This window comes from Nesoenas mayeri (genome assembly GCF_963082525.1).
Source record: "Nesoenas mayeri genome assembly, chromosome: 4".
NCBI lineage: Eukaryota > Metazoa > Chordata > Aves > Columbiformes > Columbidae > Nesoenas > Nesoenas mayeri.
The window spans coordinates 76,548,327-76,570,006 of NC_137540.1; the positions used below are offsets into that span (position 1 = coordinate 76,548,327).

At 48.4% G+C, this 21,680-nt stretch overlaps 1 protein-coding gene across 2 annotated transcripts in view; it reads left to right on the forward strand.

Annotated features, from left to right (window-relative positions):
- The window catches only part of EXOC6B (exocyst complex component 6B), a gene marked incomplete at both ends in the record, with an annotated part of 314,229 nt that overhangs the window by 189,523 nt on the left and 103,026 nt on the right, over positions 1–21,680 (forward strand). Inside the window, 7 exons of one of the 2 annotated variants that reach the window (XM_080344137.1) lie at positions 1,489–1,560; positions 1,948–2,045; positions 2,404–2,509; positions 3,673–3,782; positions 9,849–9,960; positions 13,673–13,807; positions 14,920–15,099. In XM_080344137.1, coding sequence (XP_080200263.1) covers positions 1,489–1,560; positions 1,948–2,045; positions 2,404–2,509; positions 3,673–3,782; positions 9,849–9,960; positions 13,673–13,807; positions 14,920–15,099 — 813 coding nt within the window. The remainder of the gene's footprint in view (positions 1–1,488; positions 1,561–1,947; positions 2,046–2,403; positions 2,510–3,672; positions 3,783–9,848; positions 9,961–13,672; positions 13,808–14,919; positions 15,100–21,680) is intronic. The other variant, XM_080344138.1, reaches the window with a different exon arrangement.

The window sequence follows — 21,680 nt, forward strand, 5'->3', positions numbered from 1 at the left end:
CCTGTGGGATGTCCTATGCAGGGACAGGAGCTGGACTCCATGATCCTGTGGGTCCTTCCAACCCAGGACGTTCTGTGATTCTATGACCAGAGCGGCTCCGGCTCTGTCCGGCTCAGCGGTTGTGTTGGCTGGAAAGCTGCCTCCTTCCACTTCACCTTCTGTGTTACCGAAGGGGATAAACACAGAGATGTACACCCCGCTAGGTTGTAAACATGTGTTTATTTTCCTTTTAAGTGGGTTTTTCTGTGAGGTGAAAGCTGTGAGTGTAAGCCAGGTACAAACACCGTGTGTTTCAGTGTTACCAGCTTTGTTGCCACGAGAAGCTGTTTGATGCGATGCCAAACTGAGTGCGTGAACTGGCTGCCAGGACAGCTTATTTACTTCTTATTTTTTCAGTAATCATGGAATGTTACATGATTTCTCAACACCATTCCTGTGCTCATCGCTCATCTCTGTGCACTGCTCAGCCTACAGCTCCCATATGGACCAGCCCATCCATCCCATATGGCCCAGCCCATCCATCCCATATGGCCCTTGAGACTTGCTGTGGGGCTCTCACGTTGGAGAGCCTGCTTCAGTTCTTCCAGTCTGGCCAAACTTACCCCTGGATTTTCCTCCTTACTGCAGACAGGGACATCTTTTATCACTTCTGATAGCTTTAGGGCATTATCTTTCTTTCTGCCTTTCTTTTTTGGACAGTGAAATGGAAAATGTGTCTCTTCCAGTCTTTCACATTGATTAATGGAGTCGTTCCTCCTTGAGTTTCCAGTGAGCTTTAAATCTGTTTCTCTTTCCAGCTTATGATCACTGATTCTATATTTGGTAAAACTCTGTCTGAAACGCTACATATTTCAGCATGGAGAGGTTGTCTGCTGTGTCCAGAGGAGCCCGTGTGTGACGTGGGGTGGCTGTGGGGGGACAATCAGCGCTGTCGCTGAGTCACATCTTGAGGGTTTCAAGCAGCGTCCTGACCCGCAATAAATACTCATGTTGTAGCTCTGACCATTAATATTACTGACATACAGGCGTGTGGTGTTTTTCTCTCAACCCGAGCCACTTAGCAATGCAGCCTTTGCTCGGGGATGCCGCGACGCTTCGTTACCGTCAGACACAGCGCACTAAATATCGAACGAGAGGCGCTGCTGTCGTCCCGCTGTGACCGACGCTGATTTGCTTCGTCTCCTCTCGCTTCCCCAGCAGCTCCTGGCTAATCTTAGAGACACTTCAGGTATCTCTAGAGCCACCGAAATCCATATTCATCCTGGAGAGCCTCAAGAGCAATGCGCTACGAGGAGAGATACCCTTATCGGCCTGCCCTCCCTTGCCCTGCACAACATTAGAGCATGGGCTGGAGGATAAAAGCTGCTGATCATAAGACTGTATGGCGTGCCTATGTATTTATTATCACCCAAGCGATAAGGCAGGAGGGCAATGTTTTTCCCGCGTGCTGCAGTTACAACCATGGTTTAATTTCCCCTCTCTTTGCAGTCCTACTGCTCAGACCCGAGCCTGGTGTTAGACTTGAAGAACCTCATCGTCCTCTTCGCAGATACGCTCCAGGTGGGTGACTGCAGCTCCTTCCCTTGCTCGCAGGGGGTGTCCGTCACCAGAGCTACACGGCAGCCCAGCTCCCATTGTCATGTTGTGCTGCATTAATTGCGAAACACTTATTGATTCTGCACATCGGCTGGCCAGCCTGTGGGCAAGGACCGAGCCTTGGCCGCCTTGCCAAGCCCTTGTGTGTCTTGCCGGCATCTAGGCCAGGCTTAATAGCTACCACCTCAGTTAATCTCCGCCTAAGTCCTTCCACCAGCACCATACACCTCTGCGGTGCCAGCATGGAAGAATTTACCCAAATTCTCCCTATTAAATAGATGAAATAATTGTCAGCTACCTGCTGGTGATGTTTTCTTCTCTTAGTTCTGCTCTCCTCCCACCTCACTGCAGGGATACGGCTTCCCGGTGAACCAGCTCTTTGACATGCTCCTGGAGATCCAAGACCAGTACAGCGAAACCCTGCTCAAAAAATGGTCGGGAGTCTTCAGGTGAGAAGCTCTTTATGCAAACTCATGAGATGGACCTTACAGAGGCGTTTTATCCCATAAATAAAATCTTTTGAGAGATTAGTAGCGAGTTCATGTTTCAATTTTGGGCAAGAGTAAGATCCAGCCTGGGGTGTCCTTGGACCAGGCTGAACCTGAATACAGTTACAAGGATCCAGTTGAGGTGAGATCTGTGCAATAAATCAGTGCAGATCAGAGGTTTTATATCACAGATGGATAAGGTTATGGCTTCACACTGACATTTGATGCTCCTACTTCCTAAGAGCTTCCTGACCGAGCAGTGAATCTGCGAAACGGTTGTCACCAAGCTGCCTTTCTAACTTTTCTTCTCTTTTCGTAGAAATATACTTGATTCGGATAACTACAGTCCCATCCCAGTCACAAATGAAGAGGTTTATAAGAAAATAGTCGGACAGTTCCCATTCCAGGATGCAGAACTCGAGAAGGTAATTTTGAGATGGGGACGAAAACCCCGCACTCTTGTTAGTGGCATTGGGACTGCAAATGAAAGGATCCAAAAATACAATAATAATAATAATAATAATAATAATAATAATAATAATAATAATAATAAAAGCCAAAGAAACCTCCCCAAAACAAATAAGCAACAAAAAAAGCAAAACAAGGGAAGAGAACAAATACACTTTGCACGTGTTACGTTTCCCTTGGTGTGGATGAGGAAAGTGCGTATAGCAATAGCTCACCTGTTCTGTTTTCGGATCACGGCGTACATCGCAGCTGAACAGTGCTTGCGGTAGACAAGAGATTAAAAATATCTGCTGCCATAGGTGTTCTATTCCCATGTTATGGTCTTTATTTGTTTTAATCTCATATTTAAAAGCAAAAAACCCACGAAAGCGGTATATCTTGGCTTTTGTGGAAGTGTGTGCTTGCAAAACCTGAGCGCAGCCAAACTTCCCCCCAGCCAGTGTCCCTTGAAAGGCTCCTTGGCCTTGTGCTCCACATCTGGCAGCCAGCGAGCTCCAAGCCTGCTGAACGTAATTAAAACTGGAAGGGTTTTCCATCCAAGGCAAGTGTTTAGATTTCAGAAAGTCCACGTCCTTCCCCAAAACTACATCCTGGGGTCCTGCTTCTTGCTATTACACTCCGCACCAGCCCAGCCATGCGTGTGCTACGGGTAGAAAGCTACTTGGAGCACTTTTGGTTGAGAACATCTGTTTCCTCTTGGCTTTTGGTGTTGTAAGCAAGTGCTCACCTTGGGCAGCAACTGCGGGAGGCGACTGAGCGAAACACCTTGTGCATGGTGGGAGATTAAAGTCTACAAGTTCTCCAATGGGTTTTTTCCTTGTTTTTCTATAAGTTAGGGAATTGGGAAGGGGAACGAGAGTCCCAGCTGCGAGTTCCCTTCCAGCCCCTTTCAGCCTCCAAATCCCTTATGCACCCGTGTGCCATTTGTAAGTGATTATCTGGTCTTTCACTTGGCTGAAGTGTTTATATAATATACAATAAATGCTGGCGTGTTGTTGCCTTGCTGGACTTAGCTAAATACTAGAATTAATCTGACTGCTTGGAACACGTTGCTGGAAAGCGGTCGTCACTCCTGTTAAATATCTGCTTTTCGACTTGAGTTCTCTCCTGTCTTTTACAGCAACCGTTTCCAAAGAAGTTCCCATTTTCTGAGTTTGTGCCTAAAGTTTACAATCAGATTAAGGAATTCATCTACGCCTGCCTGAAGTTTTCGGAAGACCTTCATCTGAGGTAGGAGGTGAACGTGGTGTGGAGGTTTTGTCTGCAAGATCTCAATGGGATTAGGATATAAATGCTCTTCCTCAACCCTTCATGCTGCTCAATCGCTTGGGCATTCCCTGCCCAGGCTGGAGGTGGCTCCTTGAAGTGGTGGCGTCCTTCGTGTACTCACCAAGTCCTCAGAGCTTGCTGTCTCCTCTAGGGAAAGATGGCCCAGAACCCTGCAAGATGTATAAAAAGTGAGGGGGCTGTTTCCTCCAAGATGTTTCTGAGCCATTTGTACTAAATAGATGAATCTGGTTGTCTCAAGAAAAACAGCGGCGTCCGCTTGGCGTTGAGTAGAACATCTACAGGTCCCACGTGGCCTCCCAGCGCTGTCCCTCAAGGGTCACGTTGGCATGAAAACTCTTGGAAGTGTTGATTCGCCTCGTGCGTTAATGAGTTTCGGCTGCTGGTTGAGGCGTTTTTGTTTTTCTTCCTTCCCTTTGGGAGTTTCAATACAAATAATCTGATTTTTTTTTTCTTTAAAGCCTCCAAAATATTCCATGTGTTCACCCTCCCTTCTCCATCTCAAGGTGCCTTGGTGCGTGTTTTCCACATGTGTGTGAGATGGGAAGACAACTGGATTAGCCAGAAACGGCAAGTTGGTGCTTTGTTTTTGCACCCAGTAATGTGGAAATATATAAATGAATAACAAGCTTTTTACTGGAAGGAGGATCCTTCTTCCCCTCTCTTTGCGGCGCCATGCTAGTGAGAGGTTGGACTGTGTTGGACTTCACGTCCTGGCCCTGGGCATTGCCGCGGTGCTGCTGTAAAGCTGGCACAGTATTTTTGGGACCCACCAGATGTTTCAGTGGGTTTTAATTCTCTTCATTTGTGTGCGGGATAGTGATTTGGGTAGAGACTTTTCTCTCCATCGTCTACCGGAGGACGTGGCAGCTCATTGGGTGACGTGAAAGCGCAGGACGTTTCTCACCCCGCGTTTAATCTCGACCTTTCACCGGTGGCAGGTTGTTCTCTCTGGTGGCTCCCGGAGCTCTTAACCCGGGGGTCACCATGAAGAGTCTCGGTTTCCAAAGCCGCCAGGACGGGCCCGTTTCACACGGATGCTGGTTTCACCGGACCCCACCGCTGGCACTTCCCTTGCGAGTTTTGTGCTCTTCACCATTATGGAGATGATTGGGTTTGTCAGAGACGGGAAGAAAAGTGTCCCCTTGGGTCCCTCCTCAGGGGTCCCCTCGGACACGTTATTAACATTCCTTTCGACATTGCATTTCCCAGCCCTTTTCAAGGAGCGCTTTTGGGTTGGGGGAAGGGAGCCGAGCTCTTGGCTTTTCGAGCCAAACATTTGGAATATTTCTCTGAAAACCCCTGTTGACACTTTCTTCATTTCACCCTGACAGCTTGAATTAGGTTTTATTAGGAAGCTCAGCTACAAAGCCGGCAGCAAGTTTTCTTTCTCTCCTCTCTTTCTTTCTCTCCTTGGGTTGTCATTTCCCGCGCACCCCGGAGTGATTGGGGTCAGCCCGTCAGTCACCGGGGCCTGAAGGTCACGACTAGTGCCATGGGATACGGCCATCAGCTGTCATTAACCCGCACGGCTCGCTGGAACGCTCCGCGCTCCTTCCCGAAGAACAGAGCCTGTGGCACAAAGTGCAGCCTGGATTTTAGTTTTACCTCATTAATTTTTTAAACCGGCTGCCGGTATTAGTTGGACGTGAGCGTTCTTCTTTATATTGATACGCTTATCAAGTAGCCGAAGAAAATTCGGAGCTCAGCGTGCATTTATAGGGCTCGCATTTTTTGGCTCTATTAATTTAATTAGTAGAAAGAAATCCTCCTCTATATTGTCAGCGGCTCTGCTGTTGTTAAGAAGTGTGTATTTGAGTTCATTGAAGAGATGTCTTGGAAAGTCTCTGCTTGCTGGAAGATGGCAGCCGGTTCCAGGGGAATTTCCCATGTGAAGGATAGGGAATATCGTTGGAAACCAGCGGGTGGAAGGATGGGGTGTCAGCTCTAATCTACCAGGACTTGGTTTGGTTTGGGGTGTTTTTCAAACAAAGCACCAATCCTGAAAGAACGTGGGATCGGATTTTTCAAGTGCTGAAAATAATGTCAGTACGTAAAGTTATTAAAAATATAATAAAATAAAAATAGAGGCTTGAAGAACTAAATCAGGGAGGACCTTTGGAAATCAACTGGAGGAGAGAGGAGGTAAATGTGGGTTCTGTGATAGCTCCGGCTGCTGCTCCTGTGTTACTAGCGCTCTGTGGTGGTAGACACAGTGTGTAGGGTGAGTAACAACTCCACCGCTACCAATTTCTACCAGTTGGAAGCTGACAGATCAAATTGACGTCAGATGTAGGTAGCGAGCAGCCCACATGGACAATATCGTTCATGCGGGGGTTTTGTTTTCTTTGTGTGCATTGAGAATGGAGATCTGACCTATCTGTTGAACTGAGACCCAACGTCTACTGCACGGTCGAGAGTTGATGTCGCACAACTGGCTGGTACCGTGATTTGGGGGTCACGGTCCAATACATTGTCTATTTTGTTTTTCCCAAGGAATGCTTCCATTTCTTCTTCCTTGGACCTCAAGGGAGATGTCACAGATCCTTGTGCTCGGGTTGAACCCAACCACAGGGGTTGCCAGGTGGCTGGACCCACCATGCAACTAAAGTTACAGCCTGATTTTCTACCTTATGCCGCCAACAAACAATGTGGGGGTAGGAAACCTTTGGAAATGGTGCTTGTATGCAAGGAAAGCTCAGTTAGAAGTGCTTTGAAGAAGAAAAAGCCGCATGGAAGTGCTAAATAGGATTATTAAGCCCTGGAGGCTCCCACCGTTGAGATGTTCCCACAGCTGAGAGGAGTGATTCAAGCAAACCTTGGATTTGCAAAGCGGTTGGTGATAAGGCCACCTCGTGGCATCGGCACTGGCCACAGTTCAGATATCAACAGGTTGATGTTTGAACTCAAACACCCGAGCTTTTCCAGCCCGACCTGTTTGATTGCCGTGTTGGTTCAGCGAGAAAACCCGACATCACGTCCAAACCCCCGTGGTGCTTTTTCACCTGTGCTTTCTCGGTTCCAGCAGATGCTGGAAGCTCCAGCCACCAGCTCCGCTTCCAACCTCAACCGTTCTGTGCCTCCAGCATCCTTTGGGATGGGCGTTTTGGATTTCCCGTGGAAAATCCCCAGAGCCGTACGGTACTTATACAAAGAGGCAGCTTTGTGTAGCGTTTGCTCCCTCCACGTGGGTCCAACCCTTTCTGCTCCCCAGCCCCTTGCTGGCTTCCCACGCCGCTCCGGCAGCTGCCCCCGGTGTCACGGGGTCCCTTTGTCCCCCCCTTCGCTTTAAATCTCCTTTGTACCGTCTGTAGATCAGCACAGGGTTAGATTTCATTGTACTTGCTGTATTTACACGTGCCATTGTACGGTGGGGGAGACTGTGGACAGTTCTTCTGGGGGATGGTGAAAGACCTGGGGGGTTCATGGTAGGTTTTGGTTATCTATAATACTTATCTATATAATATATACTATATCTATATACTGTATATCTGTATCTATAAGTAAAACCTTATTTGAGAGCCCTACCCATAGTATAAAGACCAGGAAAATTCATCGGCTGGTTTCTTCATCCTCTGTTCCAACACTTTAAAATCCCAAATGCATCACCTCGGACCTCACATCAAAACCCTGCGGGAAGGTTCCAAGGGGTCTGTCTGGGATGTGACCCTGATTGTCGCTTCCCCGCTAAGCAGGAGGAAAGTAAACTCACAGGGATGATGTAGAAGAGACCCAGACTAAGACTTGGGCTGATACCACTGAATTGACGTTCCCAGGAGCTGGTTCGTGCCGAGCTGCCGGCCCTTGTGTCCAGCTGGGAAGGACACAGTGGTCAGCCCGTGGCAGGCGTCTGGCTTGGGAAAGCAGATTTCCAAACATCAGGGGAAAGACAATATTCGAGAAGCGTGTTGGGGAGCGCGCTGTGGGAGTTGTGCAGCTGGGCTTTGCCCTGGAAAAGCTGCCGCAAGACACGGCTTTCTCGGGCTGGCGGAAACACGAGCAGGACTTTGCTCAGAGATGTGAGCGGGGAGCTGTATTTGCTGCTTCTCCTGGGAATTCGGAGGCTCTCGGTGCAATTCTCCTGCGGCAGCACAAGGAAGGGCCTGAGCAGCTTCAAAAATGGAGCTGGCGGAAGGATGCGCGGCGCTCGGGGGGATGCGCAGGGTCAGGGGATGGTGCTGTGACCCACAGAGGAGGCTCGGTCTTGCATTCATGAGCTTTGGGTGCTGCTGATGGTGCTGAGGAACATGGAGCATCTTTCTGATGAGGAAAGGCTGAGAGAGCTGGGGCTGTTCAGCTGGAGAAGAGAAGCTGAGAGGGATCTGATCAATGCTGATCAATATCTCAGGGTGGGTGTCAAGAGGATGGACCAGACTCTGTTCAATGGTGCCCAATGACAAGGTGAGGGGCAGCGGGCACAGACTGAAACACAGGAGGCTCCATCTGAATATGAGGAGAAACTTGTTTCTTGAGCCTGGCCCAGGCTGCCCATGTAGGCTGTGGAGTCTCCTTCTCTGAGACATTCCAACCCGCCTGGACACGACCCTGTGTGATCTGCTCTGGTGACCCTGCGTGAGCAGGTGGGTTGGACTGGATGATCTCCAGAGGTCCCTTCAACCCCAGCCAGGCTGGGATTCTGTGATGGACCAGAGCTTGGCTCAGTGCATCTGCTCCCAGGTTAACTAGGCACAGAAATTTGGGAGGCACCAGCGTGGTGGGATAACTGCACGGTTGACTTTTGTTTCTCGTGTCCGTCCCTGCTTTGTAATCTGGCCCATTCGTCAGGTAAAACAGGAGAAGGAGCAAAAGGTCACACGCTTGATTTACCGGGAGCCCTAAAGTTGTTAACGCCTCTCAGCCCTCCAGTTGGAAATTGTCTCTGCCCTCAGCTGCCTGTCCCTGCGCCGGCAGAGATAAAGCCCCGTGGTGTCAGGGCTAATGTGGGGCAACCACAGATCAAAGGAGCCTGTGCTGGGTTTCCAAAAACCTCCTCCAGGACAGGGCGGCTGCACCTTCTGCTCTGCACCTTGGAGGGACAGCAGAGGCCATGAGCATGTTGCAAGAGCTTCCAGGCTGATGTATTTAGAACGAAAACCATGAGAAGGTTGGGGGGGGGTATTTTAGGGGTTTGATTTATTTATTTTTCCCCCATTACAGGTCTCGGATCCCTTTTCTCTTGTGTACTGAATGCGTGAAGCTCGGGTGTTGTGTGCAGGGTGCTGGCTTGGCTGAGGGGGTTAGTGCTGATGCTGGAGTTGTTCTAACCCATCCTAGACCAGCCCATCTAGGAGAGTCACAGAATGGACTGGGTTGGAAAAGCCCTCAGAGATCATCCAGTCCAACCCTTGGTCCAACTCCAGCCCATTGACTAGATCATGGCACTAAGTGCCATGGCCAATCTCAGTTTACAAACCTCCAGGGCCGGTGAGTCCAGCACCTCCCTGGGCAGCCATTCCAATGCCTGACCACTCTCTCTGCACAGAATTGCTTTCTCATCTCCAGCCTCAATTTCCCCTGGCAGAGTTGAAGCCCATGGCCCCTTGTCCTATTGCTGATGCCTGGGAGAAGAGCCCAATCCCCCCCTGGCTAGAACTGCCCTTCAGGTAGTTCTAGAGAGTGCTGAGCTCAGCTCTGAGCCTCCTCTTGTCCAGACTAAACAAGCCCAGCTCCCTCAGCCTCTCCCCATAGGGCTTGTGCTCAAGTCCCTTCCCCAGTCTTGTTGCTCTTCTCTGGACCCGCTCCAGCACTTCAATCTCTTTCCTGAGCTGAGGGGCAAGAAGCTGAAGAAGCTCAGTGATGTAGATTAGCACCTGTTAGGCCCCTTCTGTATAGACACAGGCACAAAAAGTCCTAAATGGTTGATATTTTGCTATACATTAGCATGTTGGCGCCTGTAAGCCGTGCACGGATGATCACGCTTAAGGCAGGAGAAGGTTGGGGAGGAGAGCGGGTGATGATTCTTTCCACCGAGCGTTTTGCCAACTCTCTCTTTACAATCCTCCTTTTCAGCTCCACCGAAGTCGACGATATGATCAGAAAATCTACGAACCTGCTGCTGACCCGAACGCTGAGCAACTGTTTACAGAACGTCATCAAGAGGAAAAACGTCGGGCTGACCGAGGTGGGACGCGGCTCTGGGCCAGGGCCACAGCAGGGCTTCGGTCCCTTGGGATTCCTTACAGCACCTTCAGAGATGCTGCTTTGGAGCATTAGGATAAAATATTTGGTTGGAAACCAAAAATGGAACCGTGTGGTGTTGCTGTGTGAAGCAAGAAACACTTTAGCTTGTAGGAAGGAGGGAGTTTTGCTGCTGCTGTTCATCTTACCCCTCTTTTGAATGTGTGGAGCACTATCTATCTGAATTGAAGTAAGAAAGGTTGGAGGAGCACTGGAGCAGAGCAGCTGGGGGCGAGAGAGGATGGGGACTTGTCCCCAGCTATTAGGTGACCCTTCAGATGGTTTCAGCACTTTGCTGCCCTGCGAACTCTAATCTGTATTTTCGCAACCGATCCTTTTTTGTGCACAGATTTCTGAGCTGTTTAGTGCAATTTGGGTCCCTTAGTGAGGCTTGTGTGTGTTGTTATTAAATGAGGAGACACTAATACAACTGTGACTGTTTAATTAACTGTACTGCAGAAATGTGTCCTGTTCTCTGGACGCTGTAAATACGCTATGGAGGTGAGTTTGGGGGAGTTTAGTGCATTTACAGCAGTTTGTATTTACACGTGGTGCTTCCTCAACCCTTTATCTCCCAGGCTGGAATCTCTCCGCTCCCTGGGGGCAAATTCCGCATCCCTCCTGCTCCTCCTAGGGCTCCCCTCACAAAGAATGCAACACTATCCCTGCACTAGCCATCCCCCAAAGGTTCTTTTTCTTTTGCTGCTGTTACAGTCATTCCCACAGTGACTGAGTGTAGGAAGGGCAAACCCATTGCAACAGTTTTGCCCAGTTTAGAGGGTGTAGATGTTGCTCAGCATCTTCCTGGTTGAGTGGAGGTGATGCTTTTCTTTGCAGCTGAAGAGGATTTTTGCGAGGAAAGCCTACACAGCACAAATTGTATTTAAAATAAAGGTGTAGTACAGCCAGAGACTGGCGTTCAGCACTGAAACTCTTGTATTTTCACCCTCTTGTTCCTCACCACTGACCCAGGTACAACGAGCTCTCTCCTGGTGTTCTCTATACTATCATTTTTCCCTCATTTGGTTGAAGAGAAACTGCTCTTAGCATCTTTGTCCCTTCCTGCCTCTTTTCCTTGTGTAACCATTGTCCTGTTTGTCCAAATCATCATTGTTCCACCAAGTTGCTCAAATCCTTCCTGCTTTAGAGCAGACGTTGATGTGGAGCACAGGAGCTGAAGGGCGCGTTGAAGAGTCCCAGATCATACACAAGCACAGTCTTGGTGTCGAAAGTGATTGCAAAAGATACTCAAACACCCTGCGCTAAGTACGTTGCGTAACTGTCACTTCCCAGATTTAATTGTTGCACAAAGCAACACCATCCACTTCTGGGCTCTCCAGTGTCATCCTCCAAGCAGTGGACAAGGTAATACAAGGCCATGTACCAGCCTTTCTGGTCTGTTATCCTCTTTATTTTATTTTTCATTGCTGTTTCTTGGGGCTGCATCCTAGCAGTGGCTGCTGACGGTTGTTAGCAAGTCTGCTCCAAATAATCCTGGTGTTTTGAACAACCCTGACCATCCCTCAGCAAAATAAAGGGGAAAGATGCAACTATTCTTTTCACTTGAATATCTCAACAAGGGGGTCTTACCCCAATGAGAGGGTCTTACCCCAACGAGAGGGTCTTACCCCAATGATGGGGTCTTACCCCAATGATGGGGTCTTACCCCAGTGAGAAGGTCTTACCCCAGTGATGGGGTCTTACCCCAATGAGAAGGCCTTAGCCCAATGATGGGGTCTTACCCAATGATGGGGTCTTACCCCAATGAGAAGGCCTTAGCCCAATGATGGGGTCTTACCCCAGTGAGAAGGTCTTACCCCAATGATGGGGTCTTACCCCAAAAAGAAGGTCTTACCCCAACAATGGGGTCTTACCCCAACGAGAAGGTCTTAGCCTAACGAATGAGTCTTACCCCAATGAGAAGGCCTTACCCCAGTGAGAAGGTCCTACCCCAATGAGAAGGCCTTACCCTTCCAAATTCAAGACAAGGCCAGAACTTGAAAGAGCCAGAGAGGGAGCAGGAAATCTCATAACAAGTGGTGGAAAAGAACCAAAGCAGTCAGGGCCTTCACGTTTGACAGCTGATCTGGACAATATGTTGTGATGATTAGAGGTTTAGAAGGAATTTCACACAGATGGACATATCTAGTATTTAATTAACTTGAAACTATAGGAAAATATATCGCAATTGTTACGTCAGGGCTATCTGATGCCGGGAAATGCCAATGAGCGCTTATTTGAAGGCAAAAATGGAGAACAAAATTAATCCAAGGAGTTCAGGAATGAGAAGCCCTCCTGGTTCTTTGTGTAATACATCCCATGGGCCAAGTACAAAACAAGAGGAGTTCAAATAGATCATAATTTGGTTTCTTAAAAATGAAAACTTGACTGAAATCGAAGTGTTGGCTGGAAGGGACCTCTGGAGGTACCTGGTCCCACCTCCTCCTGGAGTTGGGATCATTGCCCACTTGGGTCGTGTCAACCGTGGCTTTCTCACCCTCTCTTTGACTTTCTCCAAACCAGAGGTCTCACAGCTTCTCTGGGCACCCTGTTCCAGTTCTGTGCTACCTAATGACGCTTTTCCTTCCCAATATCCACCCTGAACCTCCCAAATGTCAACCGTTGCTCTTTCTCGTGTCATCTGGCACTAGCGAGAGTTGGGCGCTGTGATCTTCGTGGCGTTACTTCAAGATTTCTGTGCCTGCAACACTTGAATCACTGATTAATCCTTTGTATTCGGATGATTTGTGTTTCAAAATCATTTCTTTAAGAGGAAGTGACTGGGAGCTGCCACACCATAACCCAGCAATTAAATTATATCAGTCTGCAGCGTTATATTAACAATATTTGGTGTCTGGAAGAGAACTGCTTTGGCATAATATCTGACATTATTTGGGAAGGTTTTGTTATAGATTATGTTGCACCTTGAAAATATTCACAGCAGCCTGCTCAGAAAATAAAGCAACTTAGGGAATGAATGATGCTTCAAGTCAGCGATCCTGATGTGGGAGCCTGGATCGTTTTGCTCTGGATCATAAATGCTTGTGTTGCTTGACTTCAGCAAAAGGTTTTACTCTGTCGTTGCCTTCAGCATCTCGATATAGTGCCATGGGATGGCAGCTGAGAAGACAGCGTTAAGAAAATCGCAGATAACAGGGGTATGATAACCAAAGGGATAGCAGGTGAGCTCTGCTGCTCGCCCACACCACCCTCAGCAGCGCAGAACCTCGCGGTTTCTTTGTTACGTGCCTTCGTATGATCTTGTTTGGTGTCACTCAAGAGATGGGTTATTTAGGGTTCATTAGCAGACAGAATGCTTGGGATTTGACGTGGCGTTTTTATTTTGTGAGCCTGTTGTATCTGAACGGCGCTGAAACAATCCCTGACTGACAGCTGAATGTAGGAAAGTCATTACAAAAATAACCTTCCGTGGTATTAGTGGCTGTCATGGGAAATGCTTTTCCCCCAAAATTATCTTTTATTTAAGTTTCTGATCGTGTTAAAGGAGAAAAGCCTTTGAGCTTGTAGCAGAGCTTAGTGTGTTTGTACAGCGTCAGCTTTTTCATGCCACAAGTGCTTAAAAATTGACATCTCTGAAGCCGGTACGTCCCTGGCTTCAGGAGCATGATGGTTGAATGTCTTCTTTACCTTTGCAGCTTGTACAGATTATTATAAACACCACCCACTTGGAGAAATCCTGCAAGTTCCTGGAGGAGTTCATAACCAACATCACTAATGTACTTCCAGAAACCGTCCACACTACCAAACTCTACGGGACCACCACCTTCAAGGTGAGATGGCTGGTAGATCCACCTCGGGGAGCTGCTCTTGGTATTTGGCTGGGGAGTTTCTGGTCCCAAAGCACACGTGGTTGTGTCTGTAGGGAGCTGAGCTGAGCTGGAAGGGAATTTGGGCATATCCTGGGAGGCTTAAGCCATCAGACCAGCTTTTAGGCTTTAATTCTGTTGAGATCATGAGCCTGTGTAGCCCTAATTTACAGGCTGTGACTGCAGCACTTCGTGTCTAAAGGTTTAAACAAAAACTTGAACCAAAAACCATGTCTGGCCACGACCGCACCTCTCCTCTTTCACCCAAGAGGCAAATAGATTTACAGAACTTGTATTTCTGTATCTTTCCACTCCTTTTGGTGTTATCCCCTAAAAATCAGGGCCAGCAGAACCTGCTAGACTTCCCAGTCTTTAAATTATAAACAAGGAGTGTCCACCCAGATACTTTATATGAAATCTTAAGGCCATAAATGGGTCACCTGTGAGGTGTTTGAATTGTGGCCCATGGCTGGAGAGCAGGAAATGGGAACAGCGCCGAGGACTCGAGCGACAGTGGGGAATTGGTTGGGTGAGGTTTGCCCTTGGGATCACTCAGCAGGAGACTAAGGCCCCACATCTCCAGGGAAGTCCATCCGTTGTCCATTCTGGCATCACCTACGTATTTGGCCTAAGGATGAGTTTTCCTACCCTTATTTTGGGAGGGAGGCCCCTCTGTGACCTTCCTGAACCTCAGACCTGCACACAGTTTGGTGGATCTCAACCTTCTTCCATATGGGACGTTCCTCTCCCATATCTCTCTCTCTCTTTTCCATCCTTGTCCTCCTGGTTCCATCAGAGACAAACACCTTGTTTGCCACTGACCTGGTGGCACACGTCATAGAGTCATAGAATGGTTTGGGTTGGAAGGGACCTTCAGAAGTCACCTAGTCCAACCCTTCTGCTATGGGCATGTTCATCTTCAACTAGATAGATGTCCCACCAGTCTGAGCTGACCTGAGGCTTTCGAAGCCGTGTAGTTGCCCACAGACACTTTGAGCTATAGGTTGGGTCAATCTCGCGTTGTGTTACTTGTGTAGACTTGGAGACTCCATCCCACGTAAGGTCTCGTTTCCCAGGACGCTCGCCATGCTGCCGAGGAGGAGATTTACACCAACCTGAACCAGAAGATCGACCAGTTCTTGCAGCTGGCGGACTACGACTGGATGGCCATGGAGCCGGGCAGCAAGGCCAGCGACTACCTGGTGGATCTCATTGGCTTTCTACGCAGCACGTTCGCCGTGTTCACCCACCTCCCGGTAAGCAACCTCAGCCCGTTTGCTTTCTTTTTCGGGCTGGGGGAGCGCATGGGCATCCGATGAGGCCGTTTGGGTTGTTCAGGCTTTATGGAATATGATGGAATCGGGGCCTTAAAGTGTCAAGTGTTGCGAAATAACAAATCTCTTTTTAAAACTGTTTCACATGTTACCAGAAGTTGGGCTTCAGTGAGTCTCCCAAAGTATTTGCAATTCTGCATATATGTGACCGAGGGACTTATCACAGGCCACTATGTAGAAGTAGGCTCATAACTCACTAGCCACCTATATGTTAGACATATTAACTCTCAGCTTAATGGACATTGGAGGTTTTTTCAAGAGATCCCAGCATAAGGGTGTCTATTATTTGAACTGCAGATCCATTTCCAAATGTTTGTCAAGTCGCTGGACGCCTTACATCGAAATATTGCTCTGCTGGAAGGCAGCATATGTTTCTTTCTTCTCTCTGCTGTCTAAAATATGCTTGTGTTTATGCCGTTATTGCGACCAAAAATGTATTTTATGTTGTTTTTTTGCATTTGGCTGAGTAGTGTCCCATTGAAAGGGAAAAACACAATCGGCAGGGAGTTTTGGTTTTGCTCAAACAGCTTTTTTTTCTTTAAATAAGATTTGTTTTGAGCTGTATGGATAGATACATAGGAGTATGCTCCATCGGCAGGTATTTTGAAATAGCAAATCCACTGAATGCTTTATTTGTCCTAAAAGCAATTTCAGTTCTTTCTTTTCTATGGGACTGTGATTTGTTTGTTGTCGGTGGGTGCCCAGGGCTGTAGTTGACCAGCACACACTGGGCATCTGCCATGAGCTCGGATATAAACAGGAAGGAAAGGTTCATGACACACAGTGGCCGTTTCCTTCGTTCTGCTTGTTTGCACCACTGCGATCGCTCTGCTGGATGTTCAACCACTCCAGGGCCGTTTCAGGAGGTCTTACAACCCCAAAACTCCCCAAAACTCTGCAGTCTTCTCCACGGCTTTGACTTTGTCACAGCAGGAATATTTGGGAGCGGGATGGAAATGAGGATTGATGTGTTGTGGATGAAGCCAGCAATAGAGAAGTGGCTTTCCCAGCTCCCTGCTGAGGAGAAGATGTTTTCTTGGCTCTGTTATCACTGGAACAGACTTAGAAATGAAGTGTTACCTCCATGCAGAGAGGTCAGAAGGGCTTTTGCCCATCTTCATGTTCAGGCCAGGTTTATTGCCAAGTGTCCCCTCCGTTGGCAGCCCTGAGCAACATGACTGGTGGCCTCTGGGTTCTGGAGGTGCTGGATTCCTCAACTGCTCTATTTCTCCTTAGAAAAGGAGATGTGGCTGCAGCAGGATGGGTTATGGCCTGGAGACTGCTTCCACAAATCACACTGAAATACTTACACAAGCAGGTAACGGAGTTTGACAGGGAGATTGGTCTCTGCACCAGAGCGTGAAGCGCGGCTGGCAAGAGAGATGAGGATGGGGAGAGATGCCCACAGTGATTTATGAGGTGGGCCTGCAGTGATTTATCTTCCTTAACGTTCCCTTTTTGAGCCAGTCAAAATTGTTTTGGAGACTGGGAGGGCAGGTAATTGGTCTAAAAAGGATCAAGACAGATTGAAGCAGCCTTTTCTCTTCCAGAACTGGATTAGAAGGCTGCCTGCAGGTTGCTGTGGTGGACGTGCCGGGTAATGTGCTGGTGCTGCTCAACCAGCAGACACGCAGCACCTTCTCTTCAAGGTGCTGCGTGGCCCTGATCCTCCTGAATCCCTGTGAGAAGTCAATCAGGTGCTACAATCTGATTAGTGAAGCTGTAGATCTGGTTCAGTGGCTTGTAGGAGACGTAGGTCTGGGGTTTTTTGGTGTCTATTGGAGTTTCTTTATGGGAGCGCTGTGCAGATGTCGTCATTGAACATGATGGGCAGGTCCCCACGTACCCCTAAAGGCAATGGTGGGTGAGAACATGTCAGCAAAAGATCAGGGCCCATCAAAAAGACACCCAGCTCCCTTGGTGTCTCCGCTGGGTCATTGTTGTAGGGTTCAAGGGCCTTTTTCCAGTGGCTTATTTAGAAAGACATTATAGCATCTGCACTTTGCTAAATGAATTGTAGGAGAATAAGGTGTGTGGAAGCTCATATCTGCCTAAAGCAATGCAGGAAAATGGCAGAGATGTTTTTGAAAGCACCAGTTATGTGGGACGAGCTTCATTTGTGAAAGAGAGGGGGTCAGGGGGAAAAGGAACTATCTCCAAAAAGGGTGAATTATAAGTAAAAGAGGCTATTGCAGGATTGGTAGTGATGGGGTAGAGCTGGTCCAAATCATCAGCACTACAGGGTCACAATTTAAGAGGAGCTGCCGCCCAGATTGAAATGAGTTTGCAGCTTTGTCCATCTATAATATAGATGATTTCCACGCTGCCAGTAGCTTGCGAAGAAAAGCGAGTGATTGTGAACCATCCTTGGAGAGTGGAGCATCTTGTTCCTAGAAGTGCAACACCATCCCTTCCTGCTCTCACGTCCTTGGCTGGTTTGGAAATGCCCGTGTCTTCCAGGGCAGGTACCTTCACGTTGACTGAATTTACACAATTATAATACGTGAGAAGCGCTTTCCTAGTATTTGAACTTGCGGCATTTTTTAAGGAGAAAAGCAGCAATCTCAGGAGATGACTAAGTGGCAGGAGACGAGCTACTCACCTGCCTTTTGTCACGACAGTAATTACACCGAGAAAACCCTTCACCTGGTGATCAAAGCAGCTCAGCCTGGGCATGTCGGTGGTTACCGTGCTGAAATTACACCAACAAAAAGCGCTGTCCTGTAATAGAACGGAGCCGAAAGTCCTGAGCCTGCAAAAATGCAGGCGGCTCCTTGGCTTGACGGGTGTGAGTAATCCCATTGTCTCGGCCGGGGCCGCTCGTCTGCAGGAAACCTCTCTGAGGTCAAGGCTCCAGGGCACATGAAACGGCCTTGAAGGGTCCGGTTGACTCGGGTCAACTTTTCGGAGAGGGGGTGAAGAGAAGCAGAGTTGCTGAGCGAGTTAAAAGGTGACTCCAAGGCAAGATTTGGGCGTTAAGTCTTGTGTTTTTTTGGATACGAGGCGGAATTTTTCATGTATTTATTGAGGTGAATCACGGAAAGGTTGGGCTTGGAAGGGACCTCTGGAGGTCATAGGATCATAGAATGATTTGGGTTGAAGGGTCACCCAGGTGGGCAGGGACATCTTCACCAGCTCAGGTTGCTCAGAGCCCCGTCCAGCCTGGCCTGGGGTGTCTCCAGGGATGGTTCATCCACCACCTCTCTGGCCAAGCAGATTTTCTGGTCCAACCCAAGCATGAAAAACAACCCAGACCAAAGTTAGTCCTGGCTCATAGAGTGGCATAAAGAGCCTCCACTTTCTCCAGGGATTGCAATCCCTAATTTTCCCTTTAGAGCATCATTGCGGGGCATGGTGGAAACCTCTTCGTATTAGGAATCCCTGGAACTGATTTATTTTTTCCACCTTTGCTTTGGGGCGCTGAGCCCCCGTTGCAGCGGGTACAACGTGGGCAGAGGGGGAAGAAAAGGTCACGGCGAAGCGAAGGGGGTTTTGGTTCGTCCCGCTGCCGCACGACATTTTTATGGTGGTTTAGAGCCACAATTGGAAAATTTCTCCGCTAAGTGCCCCAAATGTCTCAAAGCAAATAACACGCTGGTGGAAAGCAAAGCATAATTAACATTTGGCTTCAAGGCCGCCCCCTTCCTGCGGTAACCAGGGAGAGTTGGTTCCTGCTGCTGCGGAGCTTATTAACATGGGATGCTCGGGCCTCCTTTAAAAGAAAATGCCTTTTTTTGGTTGTTTTTAAAGAAATAAATACAGTAATAGTAATTTAGAAAAAAAAAAAAGGTGGTTTCTGCTTTTCAGCAAGTAAAGGAGCACGGCCTCGAGAATTAACATTTCCAGCCTAATACTTTGAAAAGAATGACTGAAAAAGCCTTTTGTCTTTGATGGCCGATTGTTGTTTTTATTTCTTGTTAGACAAGTTAATGTAAATCGCATTGACAGGGCTACTCCAAACACACTGATTTGTTGACATTAAGCTTCTCAAAGATGGAGGGTTGTGTCAACACCTCCCCTGAACTGTCAGGTTAACAAAGCAAGGATGTTTTCTAGGGGGAGGGGAGCAGCGCTAGGGGAAAGGGGGGCTGTTTTGTTTTTATTTTAAGTTTCCTTTAATCCTCTGTTAGTCTTGTATCTTGATAACCTCCTTTGCAAGGTAATCAGGGCAGGTCAAGAGGTGATGCTGACCCGGGAAGGGGAAGCAATCTTTCAGCGCTGGAACCAGCTCTAACCTCGGCCGTTTGAAGCGGTTCAGCCTGAACTCTTTGCAAAGGGGCTTTAGGGTTGTTGTTTTACTTTTTGACTCTTTTGTGCTCATTTCTGCAGATGGCAGGCGTGGGTTTCAGCTGCGGCCGCGCCAACGCTGCGCCCACTCCGCCTGCAAAGTCCTTCCCTTATACACCCTATTGGCATCTCTTCCCCGTTGCAAATAAATACAGCGGCCCCGGCAGCTCTTACTTTGCTAGAGTGAGCTTTGGAAGCGTTTATTTTCTTTTGAAAGATAATTATTACCTTTGTTTTTATTTAAAAAGCCGAATCCCTCTGTAATATTTTAAAAGGCAAGGCGCTGGGCATGGGAGTAAAATGTCTTGACCTTTACAGCAACCACAGCCTTGGCCACGTTGGGAGGGACCCAAGCGGAATAAAAGCATCATGGAAACATCATCTGAGCACTAAATACACCTTCTTTAGATTTGCACGAGTCCTGTCTGGGCTTAAATAACATCCCCTTGCCATCAGAAGAGCTGAGCAGGTTTTGGTCCCTGTCACCCACTGTCCCCCACTAGGGTTTGACATCCATCACCTCCACCCTACAGGCAGGAGGGCTGAGGTATGCGGATGTTGACTTGCGGAGCACATTTAATAGCAATAAAACGTGACTTGTGATACTCAGGCCAGGTTCAAAGAGCCCACATTTTGCTTTTTCAATCGTCTGCGGAGCAGCCGGTTCCTCAGTTGGAGCGTTGGGTTGTAGGCACCTCCGGGTGGTGACCGATGGGGACCTCTTCTGCCTTTCTCGCTGTTGCTTTGCTGTCTTCTGCGTTTGACTTTCACCTCCCTGTGTTGTCCTCTGTAGGGGGATGTAGATGTCCACTCTACCATGTCGGTGAGTACCAGACCGCGTGCCGTGCGCGTTTGGTCCGCTCTGCTTGCACCTCAAGTGCTGGGGGGCGAGTTGAACCAGAAAAGGTCCTTAGTCCCAGAAGGGTGGGAAGGAAAAGACTGAGTAGAAGTTTAAGTCAACAGGGTAAATACGAGACCAGGGGGAAGAGTTTTCTTCCAGACACGTTGCCCACAAGCAAGTAGCGTTGCTAAATTATTGATTGCATTTAATTGTCTATTTTTATCCCCCACGCATCCCTAAATGTGCGGGTAATTAGGAAAAATGCCTGTTATTAGGGAAAGCATGATGGGATCTTCAACCTCTGCTTGAAAGAGAAAAGATCTCTGTAAAATCCCCTCGCTCTCCCTGTCTTGTTCAGACAAATCCCCTGGGGGGGTTTCAGCCTGACGTTCCTCCTGGTCTAAGTGCTTTGAGCCGGGACTTGGATGGCTAAGCCTGCCCCCCGGCCAGAGCGCTCAAACTCTGTTTCATCCAGATAATCCCGTGGCTTCTTGACGTTTGCTATCTCCCTCTTTGGATTAGGGCAATTAGCACAAAGAAAACCAAGGAGACCTTTTCGGACCTGCCTTCTGGTTCAACGAACCCCTCTAATTGTCATTTCTGCTTGTTTGACGTGCGGGAAGCAAAAAGCCGCGGCGCTTCCCCGGACGGATCGCAAGCAAAGTGCTCCCGAGCCGCCTCGCTTCTGCTTGTTCTTTTGCCTTTAAGCTCCCGCTCGCCGTTTGAACGCTGAGCGTCGATGCTCCGCGCTGCGCTTGGATGCGTGTACCCCTTCTCCTGGAAACTGAGCCTAGCTAAGCCTGGAGTATTTGCAGGCTCTGGGCACCTGGGGGTCGCTAAGTCAACATCGAGGTCTCAAATCAACACCGGCTTCTGGAAAGAAAGAGCCTCGTTAAAGCAATTGGAGATGCCAGAAGGTGCATCCAAGGCAGGGCTGGGGTTGCAGGAGCAGGGACACTTGGGGCATCGCCCCATGAGCGATGCTGAATGTCACACACCCTCCGCGGTGTCCTCAGGGCGGACTCCAAGAGAGACAGAGCCAAAAAAGAAGTGGTATTGCCGCTGGCTTTCCAAGACTTTCAACCATTTAGAAGCCAGATGTATTTATTTCTTTAATTGAATCCAGTGCCTAGACAGCTATGGAGTCAGCTTCCTATGGAGAGGGGTGCATTAGTTTCATTAAGGTAAATCAATGAAAAATAATACCTGGAGGTCCCCTGGAAAGGGTCAGGGATGGAGTAATCCCTTTATATGGTGGGACTTTGCTGGCTTGCTCTTAGTTGGTTTTGTTCTTAACTGCAACAGATTCTAATTTTCCTTTTAACCCCTCTAATTTTGTGTTCTCTAGGTAGTTTGCGTTAACTGGCGGAAATAA